Here is a 12278-nt window from a genome sequence, read left to right as displayed (position 1 = left end):
AATTTACCATGTCACCGATACTGCAGGGCAGAGACTGTTTGAAAAGAGGGTGTAAGAGGCACTCACTGTTAATCTTAAATGGCTAAAAGAAAGTTAAAATAACAGGAAAGTGGTTTGTGAATCTGGGGAATTATTTCCAAACATCAATTTTCAATCACATTTCTGTGCTAGTTCTGTTAAGTTCTTGCTGGTGTTCTTTCAACTATGTACTTCCTTTGTACTGTGGAACAAACTTCTCTGAAAATCTTGAATTACAAAACTTTGGATTGCATATGTAGCTCTTAAAATGAGGCTCAGTTGTCATGTGTATGTATTTGGAGGAAAGATTATAGTTTTCAATGGTTTCCTGAGCTGGATGGGTTTTTTTTTTGTTTGGGTTTTGGTTTTAGGGTTTTCTTTGCCTTTTCAGTGCCAGAATGTTATTTCCTTTCATCAGGATTTATTGGTGTAGAATAGCTCAAGATTCTGTTGCACATTCCATGTAATATACTAATCTCTTTTTTCTTCTCCGTGCTATGCCCTGATTTTCCTTTAGAGAATAAAATAATGGGTCACATTCCCCAAATCGAATTTCATGAAGCATTCACTTTTTCAGCTGCTATTTTCTGTCTGTTGTGAAGGCAGACTTCTCATACTGATGGGGCATGGTTGCTTTTTCTTCTTGGTTTTTTTTTTTATACCTTCCAAACATTAACATTTCAAAACCAATATTTTCATTTTTGATGTTTTGAATGAGACCTGCCTTTTATCCGCTTCTCAAGGCGGTGGTTGAAGGTGTATGTTTATACTTCACTTGGTAGTTTTTTTTTAGTTTTGAATATACCTGTTAGTTAGTCTAAAGTGGTTTAGTAATGTTACTGCTTTCCTTCACCTCCGCACCAGAGTTTGTTTACTACAGTTTTTGCAAATGTGGAAGATGCAGGGTCTTTGACAACAGAAATTTTAAAAAATATATTGAATCTGTTTTGTTGGAGAACTGTGATGGAATGAAATGATGTAAATTAGTCTGATGAAAGCTTTGAAATATGATCCATTTATCAAGCTAAATCTTTGAAAGAGTCATGAATTATTTTTTTAATAAATTAAAAAAATAATTAAAAACTTTAAAAAAAGTTTTTACCTCAACTGCGTACCAGGGAGTTACAAGTCTAACTTGAGATGCCTTCTGCTTAACAAATACAGAACGCTAGAAGAGCAGCCTTTGGATTTGGTAACGTGTTGTACAGAAGTCTCAGAAATATCTCTCTTGTTTAATTTGTAGCCTTTGGCATGGCAAAGTATTGGTATTGGAAAATTTGAGAGGTCATGTCATTGCATGGCTTTGCTGTAGGATGCTGCTTTTCAGCACTTTGAGTTGGATTTTCTTTTTCCGCCTTCCTACTTACTGGAGACCACAGGAGGGGGAAAAGACTTTGAGGTTCTGCCAGAAATCAAATAACATACTCTGCTAACCTCTAGCCATGTGCCATTTCTTAGCTGAGAGCTTGTCTGCGCTGGGAGAGTTTACTTCTAAGAAGGTGGCTTTCTTGAAACTGACCTGTGGGGAACAGCCGTGTATAAAACCAGTTGGCTTTGCGTTTTGCAAGGAGTCGCGGGTTCATCTGGAATGGACCACCTGCGGTGTTTTTGTAAATCAAATGACCCTGTAGTGCTCTGCAGTGCTGCTGCTTACAGCTCTCTGCTTTATGGTTGGCACCGTTAAAAATACAAATGGGTCCTGCACAAGATTCAAGCTCGCAGAACAAATAGATGCAGAAGTTATTTTAGGCACGGGCTCAACACGAGGTTTACTGTTCACTGAGATAGGTGCTGCTTGCTTTTCCCCTGGCTGATTACCCCATGATCCAGCTATGACTGCTTTGATTGAGGAAAATCTTTCTCCTCAGTATTTTATAGCCCTACAGAGTATGGTGACTTGCCAAGTTTTGATGGCCATGGCACTCCATCAAGCCTGTTATATCCCTTTTCCCCCTCTGCTTTTGGCAGCGCTGTGTGAGTGACAGCAGGCAGATGAGCAGTCTTGGGTCCTTCCTAGGAGGAACTTCATGCGAGGTGCCTTTAGGCCATCTGTTTAGAAAGCAAGAATGTGGCCTCTTTGTGGTTTCAGGATTTTATGGCTCAGACTGTAACCTAAATATGCATTTTTTTCTCCTGGAGCTCTTAGGAGAGACAGTGGTGACTTCTAGTGAGCACACTATTACAGACAAAGCAGGGGCACATGCAGGCATACCTAGCCAGAGGTGCAATATGCCCATTGCTCTCTGCAGCTTTGCAAGCAGCCTCTCTGTGATTTTTGAAGTGGTCCTTATTTGGGAGTTGAAATGGTTTTTTGTACTTTGAAAACAGCAAGAAGTGGGGAGAATGTAAGATTATCCTCCTTGGCAGAGAGGGAAGTCTCCTCTTGTTTTAATACTCTTGCCTCTTCTTCTTCTACTACATCTAGATGAACCTTCTTGTCCTTCTGAGGCCATGTTTGCACTTGACATCTCCCTGTTTTCTAACCTTTCCACTTTTTCATTTCTGTCTTTAAAATCTACACATTGAGAACTGCAGTTATTTATCTTTGTTCATTAGGTCTGTATGTCTTGTACAGCCAAGTTCAAAACTTGAAAATAGTTTTAATGATTGAGCCTTTCTCTGCAGAAGTTTATTTACCAGATTTCAAATTGAGAACTTAACTTCTTGTAAGCTGGAGCAATAATTTCTGTTTACCCTTGTACACACAAAATGTGAAAGGAAATTTTTGTTGTCCTGTTCCAGCTGAAAATGAGGTGTACCAGTATGAACAGCTCACAGAATCACAGAAAATGCTGAGTTGGAAGGGACCCGCAAGGATCATCGAGTCCAGCTCCTGGCCATCCCCAAGAGTCACACCATGTGCCTGAGAGCATTGTCCAAATACTTCTTGAGCTCTGTCAGGCTTGGTGCTGACTCACCAGTAATTTGTTAATCTGCACGTTCTAACCCATGGGCCTTGTTTAGCCTCGTTTGTCTTTGTTTTTGGGAACAGTCATAGCACGTCATTGCTCATAAATGTATTCCTAGAGGCACTAATTTAAATCTTATGTGCTTTTAGCAGGCTAATTTAGGTTTCTCTGCTGCTCCAAGTCCACTCTTTCACCAGTTTTGATAACAGTATGTTTAACACAGCTACAGACTGTTTATTTAGGCAGTTGATGATTGCTTGTTTTGGAACACCCACTTTGGATATCAGTAGAGATATTTGGACTTCAGGCTGAAGTTTAAGATGTACTTTGCATAAAATAAAATAGTGTTTGACTCTGGTTCATAGGTATATTCCTAACTTAACTAGGAACATTCCACAAATACTAAGTTTTGGATGAGGTTGTTTAAGGTGTTCCCTCCACCAGTGCAACATTTGGAGTAGGCAAAAACAATGTACAATTACAAATTTTGGGCATAAATCCTCACTTATATTTGAAAATGCTTTTCAGTAAATAAGCATTAGAGTTTTCCTAGCTTTTTCTTTGTGCATAAGCCCCTTGATTTAATTGTATAAAATTCATTAAATTTGCACATGGGATTAGTTTGACCGCTTAAGTTTTTTAGGATGTTGCTTAGGGATCACATGAGGTTCTCATTAAGAGAACACAAAAGAGAACAGCCAGGATTATTTTATCATTCAGGTATGTTAAAAACAACACCAACAAAACACAGCCTTTCAATATCATTCACCAAGAACAGCTGGAGCACAAATTAGTTTTTCTTAATAGCTGAAACTCAGGATGTTCTTGGTGGTATCACAATGAAAAAATGATTTGTGTAGCTTCTTTTTGAAGCAATAAATTCTCTGCCTTTACCAGGAAACTAATAACAACATAATAGTCTGCCTTTGAGGATGGTAGAAAAACTTAAATCACCAGACTAGCAACTCCCTTTGAGACAATGCCTGCTCTGATGCTGGATGAGCTGTCCCTATAGAATGGGCAAGTGAGGGGACTGTGCACATGGTAATTACTTGGAGAGGATCTCAACAGCACCAAGTAGGCAAGCAGATGCACTTTTACTGATGTTTGTATTTCTGTTTCTATGTGCATGTTCCTGCACTTCCAGGAACTCAGCAAGGTTTACTTGGTAGTGCAGGCTTCATTATTACTTTTTAAAATGCTTTCCATTAAATGTAGGTCTGTTGGCCGTGATGTTCATTGATGGGCTGGTTTTGTATTACATGGTTAAAAATGCTATGGACAAAGTTTAATAATTAAATCCATTATTAATGTCTCCTTAAGAAGACAAGAGGAAGGCCATGCATGTTGATTCAGTGCTGCAGATGTGGGCTCTGAGAGAAAACAGATTAAAATATGAATGCTGCCCTCTAAACAAATACACCCCCGAAAACCTCAGTCTTTAGAATACTGCAGAATTTGAAAGTTAATAACCAAAACAACAGGAGAAGATTTAATCTTTTAATCAGCTGCTTGCTCTACGTGTAGGAGTGATTTCCATAAGCTTTGTCACCTCCATAAATGACAACTGATCCTTCACCAGATGACCCTGCAGGTAAAATGTGGTCAGCCCAAAGCCAGCTTGACCTGGTTCATTGTGGAGACCCTGGGGGGCATTCCTTGGTTTAGAGAGACACAAGAAACTTACCTCAAAAAGCTGTTAAGACCCCATTGGCTCGATCCCCTGTTCCTATGTCTGTTCCTATGTCCCTGGGCCACTCCCTCCCTATTCCCTGACTGGTCCTTATCTTTGTACTCCCCCAAGAACAGGTTCACAGCCAGGCCCCTCTGCCTCTGATAAGCTTGGACCCTCTATGTTTGTGTGCTGGGGACTCTGAACATCTCACCACACAGCTGAATTAAACATCTCTGGATGCCATGCAAAGGCCCTTTTTGATTTCTTACCCTGGGCTTTACTAGCAGCAATTCAGGCTGCTACAGTTCATCAGCAACTCTCCAAGGATAGACCTCCCCATGGACAGCCCTCAAGGATTATGTAGAGTTGACTGTATCAAGACTCAAGACATAACAGATGTCACAGATTAAGACTCAAGACATCACTTTTTGGTGTGTTTAGAAGGTGTTTTAGCTGACACAATGGCAGGTCACATATCAGAAGAATCTGGCCACCAGAAGGAGGAATACTTTTGGAGATTGGGCATTCCGCTGGGAGTTGGCAGAGAGGGGAAGATAAACTTAAACCCAAAATTTAGTTGCCAGTGTGCCAGCCACAAAAGCTGAGATTATGGAAGACAAAGGCACAGTGGGAAACTCATAATAGGAAGTTGCACAGATCCCATCCCTAAATACCATCTTTGTCATGTTGGACTTAATAAAAATTCTTTCCTGTGTTTATGTAGTGCTAAAGATGAAAATCCAGCCTCTAATGTTCCTATAATTTTGACTTACCGGAAATGTTTATACAGTTCAGAAATACAATAATTTGTGCAATTGCATCCTGTGCATTAACTTGAATATGATGTTCAGGAAACAAATTCTATTGATCTGTTGGAATAAAAAACTGTTTGTAATACTGGTGGCTAGAAAGTAGGAGAATTTGGGGTTTAAATTCATGACCAGTAAGCTGATCTATTTTCTGCCAACTAAAATATTAATTTCTTTAACAATGACATGTTATATGCACAGAAGAGTAGGGCAGTGTTTAGTAATTATAGTGTTTCTTTTATTATGGGACTTTTCCTTAAATTATATTGGTAAGTTTAATCATAAGAACAGGTCTTCCTTCCAGGAACTTTAGTCCTTTCCAGCCTTTCTACAGGCTCCAGAAGCATACAGCATTACAGTAAGAGTGGCTTTTTCATTGAAGACCGGAGAGGGAGTAAGCAGTTCATTTAATTAATTGATCACTTTAAAAATTGAAATGAAAGCAATCACGCAAGTGATTAAGATGAATCTCTTCTTCTTCACAAGGTAGCTGTGATTGACCTCTGAAGGGGTTGCCATTGTGATCTTGCCAGTTCTGGCGTCTTAACCCTGATGCTTAAGAGTGTGTTTTGATGGTTTTGGACAAAATACAAGGATTTGTAGGTGACTTGTAAGTTGTATAATTTTGACTAAAGTTCTACATCAACTTGATTCATTATCCAAATCTTGTCACCAGTTTTTAAAGTTTGGAGCTGAAATTAACCAATCTGAGTTGCTAAGAGTCACTTAAACACTGTATTAAAAAATATTGTAAGACACTGTTAATTATTTACTGTTTTACTGTGACCAGACCTGTAATGTACATGTTACATTATTAGGAGGAAATTCTATTTTGATAGTTAGTTAATAAAGTGATATTCCCATTTCAGAAATAAGATTAGAAGTTTAAAAGATTCATAAGGCAGCACTGGGTAAAAAATCTGCAGTCTTTCAGATATTTCTAAAAGCTTGGAGACTCCAAAATTCAGAGCTTTTATGAGACCTCTTATAAAAGGTTTTAGGAATTCCTAAGACAGCTAACTACACTAAGATACCTGTAGCTAACCTCATTCACAAGAGAGATATTATGGATTTTTATTTGAAAGACATTAGTTGTCCAGATGCATTTGAAATTTCTTAGTGCTCATTGAGAGTTTGAGGAAATATGCTTTGATTTTTATGTTGTTACATTTTTAGTAAATATTGTAAGTCGCTGTATATTAAATAGTGCTTGTGCTGCTAGCAGTTTTCCAACATCTGCTTCCTAATGAGGAAAAATATGAGCAAAATAAACGAGCTCTTTGGAAAACATTGAATTTCTAGAATAACCAAAAGCTAATGTAATAAACATTAACACGAACTGCTTTGATTTCATAATCACTAGCTTGTATCTGTCTTATTTATGTAACAAATGCAATAAATGAATGTTACAGTTGTTGTTGCTCATCTTGAAGTGAGGTGGAAAAAGAGGAATGATCCAGGATAAAATAGCTGTCAGCTTCTTAAGTCATCTGACTGTCATTGCAAATTGGGGGTTTGGGAAGATAACGAGAATCTGCAGAAGCTGTGCATCAAAATTCTTTGGTCCTTGCTATAAAGGAGTGTTGGCATCCTGACTTTAATACAGAAATCTGGATGGTTATAAATGGTACCCTTTAATAAGCAGAAATGCTGTTTAAGGGCCTCTTCAAATCTTGGTGGTTACAGAAGCAAGAGATTGTCTTTTCCCCTGTGTTCTGACAGAATTGAGGCCAAATGTGTGAGCTTTCCATGTTCTTTGCTCCTTGTTGTTTCTCTTGGAAAAAAAAGGTAATTTGCTCCATAATTCATTAATGTTGATCTTGTTTAAATTAAACAGTAATACAGGAGAAACTGAATTTTTAAAAGTTAAGCCATGTGTTTCTGATAGAGTTGAAGCAATGAAGTTGTGGGAGCCAAGTACATGGGAGGTCTGTGACCACATATTGCTGATTTCTTCAATAAATGCCAGCTTGGTTTGCATTAGATCTGCCATCCAAAATAAGCAAACCAATGACTACCTCAAATTCAGCATGACTTAACTATAAAAGGTGAATCAAACATTTTAAAGATAATATTTGTAGAGCTGCAAGCTGTGATAGTCTAGGATGGATTTCAGTTGCATAGTCCTAAGCTGCAATCAGTGGTGCTTAGTGGAGGTAAAGGCAGAGCAGAAATCAAATCAGCCCTACTGCTACTGTAGGTAGCCAAGGCCAGCTGGAGCAAACCCCAGTGTTGCACATGGAGCTTCTGAGCCTGCCCAATCTGATTTGCATCTCCTGCAGGGAATGCTTCCTCATTCACCTACCAGGCAGTTCCTTGTTGGAAACAAATAGCTCTTTGTTACTCTGGTCATATAATATTCTATAAATGCTTAACCTAGGCCTCTTCAAAGGCCTGTGAATGGGAGCCTGTGAATTTTAACTGACTCTAACTCCATTAACCTTTGTCTTTGAAAAAAACTCCCTGGACTCCTAACAGCTAACAAAAGGTTTCCTCCTGCAAGCGTCTTGAACTCTTTTTAAATTTTATATTCACATGCCAGAATTGAAAATGCAATTGCAAAGAAGTCTCTCTATTCTATCCCCAATCACTTGTTCATCATTAATGACAAGAAGTTGAGTAAGTTTGGAAGACTTTTATTTCAGGATTAATCCAGAAATCTGCTGTGAAGTGTCAATATTATGCAAACTGGCACCTGTGTTTTCAGATTTTCTACTGTTCAGCCAGGCCTACCTAAAATAGTTAGGAAAAAAAGACATCTGTTTCCATCTTAGTGAAGATACTGTTAGGCCAGACCTTTGGGCAATTCCAAAAAAATAAAGGCGTAAGCCCTTTAAAATCTTCAGTCCAACTTTACTGACTTGTGTCCTTTCAATGGTCTTGTATATTCTGTGGGCTTTTGTGATCGTAGAATCATAACATCACCTAGGTTGAAAGGGACCTTAAAGATCACCTGGTTCCTACTCCTCTGCTGTGAGCTTGGGACACCTTCCACTAGAAGAGGCTCTTCATAGCCCCATCCAACCTGGCCTTGAACACCTCCAGGGATGGGGCATCCACAGCTGCTCTGGGCAGCCTATTCCAGTGCCTCATCACCCTCACAGCAAAGGATTTCCTCTTAATATATAATCTAAGCCTGCTCTCACTGAGTTTGAATCCATTCCCCCTTGTCCTGTTGCTTCAGGCTCTTGTAAAGTCTCTCTCTTGCAGGCTGCCTTTAGGTACTGGAAGGCTGCAGTATTTTTGAGGCTGAGCAATCCCAATTCCCATAGCCCATCCTCATAGGATGATCTGGTGAGGACACAGCAGCTCCTCCCATAGTCATTTTGTCTCCTTGATTACATTAGAAATATGTTTTCTCTGCATCTTATTCTTGCTAAGTAGTAATCCAAAGTAATAATCCTTTCTGTTCCTGCCTGTTGCAGGAGTTTTCCTTCCCTCTGCCTGGCAGGTCCAGTCTGTGCCTTGACTTTCACATAATACCCAGGGCAGACAGCCTTTGGCCTCTCTTTGGTCCAGTGCATTGAAACATTCTGCAGCATTAGCTGTTAGTGCAGTTTAATGCCACAGTTGGCTGGGACCTGATTTTTATTTCCAGCTGGACAGTCAAGCTCCAAGTGAGACCACTATGAAGAAGTACTAAAAAGTGTGGGGCAAGCTTCTAAGTGCAGTAAGATTCCAGGAGCAGGCTGGCTATAAGCTCTATATCCAAACACAAAACAACAATTTGAACTTGTGAAAATGATGGTTTAAGGCATTTGGACACAGTACGTCAGGTGGCCATTGGGTCTTTGGTGTCAGCTCTTTGACTTCCAGATGTGCTGTTGTTACACTAAACTACTGGCTAGCATAGACAGAGCATTGCTTTAATCAGGTGTGGATCTGTGCCCTGGCATCACATGGCTGCTATTAGTATAGATGTGTATAGTATGAATATTGTTTTGATAGCTATTTGATATTTCTGTGTAGATATACCCTTAGATAGGAGAGTCCTAACTGTCGCTAGCTCTACCCCATTCAGAGTCATGTACAGTTTATCATCTGGAGTGAGCCTATGATGTATTTGTTTCCATTAATAACCAGGTTGGAGGGGAAATGAAATAATTTTTGGATTTTGGACAGAAAAAAGGGATGCTGTTCCAGATGTCTGGAGCTCCCACCTTTTGCTACTGATGCGACTTTCTTGTTTGGAGACGGACTTCCTCAAATCTTGTTAATGAGAACACCACTTTATTGGTCTTGGTGTTAAAAAGGAAACATCTTGTACTGTTCCCCCTTGTGTTGCTGAAGTTCTGCACGAACAGGTCGTGTTAAATACTGTGCAGTGCATCACTTGAAGTGTTTAGCATTGTGATTTTTGGCTGTCAGATCTGTTACATAAATCACAGTTTGATTGTCTTCAAGACTGAGCTTTCTGCTACAATCTGAACAACACTGAACAGCACTTTGTTTTGGAAAACTGAATTTCCTGTTGTATCCTCTGGCACATATGGATGAGAATTCACCAGTGCAACAGAACCAGCCAAGGACAAACATTTGGCATGTTTTATGCTGGAAAAGTCTCATTTCAAAATCAAAGCATGCATATGCACATACTTTAAATGAAGTGGTAAGTGCTTAAAAGGTGGACCAGAATAACAAACATGCCAGTGTTGCTGTTGCCTCTTCTTCAGTAAAAGTTGCATCAGCCATGTTTTGCCCAGGGCACAGTTTGTATGTTGGAAATTTTCTTTCCACTGAAAACATGGAATGATAAGCGAGTCTTCCATTTTTTTGAGGGAGCAGAAGTGCAGTAGATCCATTAGGTTCCTCATATTGGCTGGAAACTTGTGGCTGCTTTCATCCATTTGTGAGAGACCTCTTGTAGTTTGTTTTTCTTCTGAGCCTTTGACTGATCCCTCTGTTTTCTCATGGCTTGAGCTCCCAACTCCATGAGTATTTCTTGCTTGTGTTTTCATTCACTTTTGTGAAGAACAACTTAGGCAGCAACTGAATGCCCAAGACAGAGGAAAAATCTTTGCTTAATCAGAGGGGATAGAAATTAAGTCTGCCTAATATGACTCTGCAAAAATAGGCCATGTTAAAATTGCTTTGGCTTCTTAAGGCTTTGGTTCTTGTTGATGATGCATCTTCTCATCAGGCAGCTTGTAGTTCTTGAGCTTGGAGGCAAGCATGAAGAAGTTTGGGGAGGTATGAACTTAGACTACTTCACTAGCGAGAAAGTGTCCAAAAAGTCTCTTTTTATGCAAAAGGAGAAGAAAGCTCTTCTGAAGAGAGATCCTGGTAGCACATATTCTGCTGTGTGTTGTGTGGATGCCTTATATTGTAGGCCATAAAACAAAGCATAAGTATTTTAGGCTTCTTGCAGAGTTTATTACTGAAGGTGAGAGCAATATTTCTGGTTAAAGTTGTCTGTTTTAATAGGTTCACAGGCTAACTCTCCATAGGCAAATACAGAGACCAAACTATGCAAGAGCCTCAAACCTTTCATTTTTGTGTCATCATCACTTATCTTACTTGAAAAAGCTTTTTTTTCTTGAATTTTAAAGATGCTAGAGTTCAGAATATTTGTTGGAACATTTTTAATTAACAATTTTTGAAAGAGTTTCAAACATTAAGATAAGCATACAAAGAAAGTGCCAGATAAAATAAAAATGAAATACTGAACAGAATTAGTCATAACTCAAGCTTGTGTTGCTTGATTCTGAAAGTTTTTGTTTTAGTACAAGTCCCATTGGGCTCTTCAGAATAATTTCTGTGTTTTGAACTAGATTTCCTGTTTGTTCACATTTTAAGTTATATCTATAAAGAGTTTTTATGGCTAAGTATGTTTCAGTGATAGTAATACAAAGAAAAATGAAGTTTTTAACCTAATTTTATTTTTCTAATTGGAGAGAAAATAGATGTTTCTCACTTGCAGATTGAAAAGGTGGAGCAGGAAGTAGCTTATTACCAATTTCCATTATATACACAAAATCCCAAATATCCTTGTTTGGAAAAAGAAATACCTGATTTTAAAAACATGAACGCCTCTGGTCTTCATCAGAACTGTGAGAGAGCTATGGCCATTAAAAAGGTGTAGCAGGTACCTTGCAAGGGAAGTTTCTCGTTCATGAGCTGTAAAAGTAAGAACTGAAGACTTCTTTTTGCTGATGCATTTAATTACACACATTATTTATAAACAAAAAGACCTAGTAGGTGCTACAACAAGCTGGTTCATCCAGTAATAATGAAATGTATCAAATGTCATTCAGTGCAATGGCTGGAGAAGGAAGGTGTTGCAATTCTGCAAGGGAGACTGTCACTCAGAATGGACCAGGAAGTGAAGCTTAGATAACTTGTCCTAGTTATTTTATTTATGCATTCTAATTTGACCAGTAGTTTATCTTCGTCAATTAAAGCAGACATGCCAAACTAGTTTGTTTTCTGCTGTATCTGAGCATAAGGTTATAAGGATTTAAGCTTTAAAAACATGATTTTTTTTTCTTTTAGGCTAAATCCTTGTTTAGTGACCAGAGCTGCCTATCTTGATGTTCTTGTGATGTTGAGTACTCACCTGGAGAAGTTTCAAAAGCAAGGTAAGTGAGTATACTGTTCTATACATCAGATTTAATATTTATATCTATTTCTGAGCTCTGTTTAACCTGGAGAAACAACAGTATATTACTTGTGCTTAGGGTATCTACTGGCTTGTGGAATCTTTTAGCTGCCTTGTGGAAGAAAGCCCTTTATTCTGCCTTTCTCAAGAACTTGTCCTAGGTTTTGTTGAGGAGAAAACTGAGGCACAGTTCCATGTCAAGGCTTGAAGTGATGATCTTGCAGTATTCCTAGTCCTAGAATGGCTAGCAACAAAAAAGTTCCTTTTCA

General features: G+C 38.7%; 1 protein-coding gene across 1 annotated transcript in view; it reads left to right on the top strand.

Moving 5' to 3' along the window:
- The window catches only part of THADA (THADA armadillo repeat containing), a 151720-nt gene that overhangs the window by 94924 nt on the left and 44518 nt on the right, over positions 1-12278 (top strand). Inside the window, exon 31 of the mRNA XM_059469077.1 lies at positions 11904-11989. Within this exon, the coding sequence (XP_059325060.1) occupies positions 11904-11989 (86 nt within the window). The remainder of the gene's footprint in view (positions 1-11903; positions 11990-12278) is intronic.

This window comes from Ammospiza nelsoni, chromosome 3 (assembly GCF_027579445.1).
Source record: "Ammospiza nelsoni isolate bAmmNel1 chromosome 3, bAmmNel1.pri, whole genome shotgun sequence".
Taxonomy (NCBI): Eukaryota; Metazoa; Chordata; class Aves; order Passeriformes; family Passerellidae; genus Ammospiza; species Ammospiza nelsoni.
This window is presented reverse-complemented; position numbering and strand designations above follow the sequence as displayed.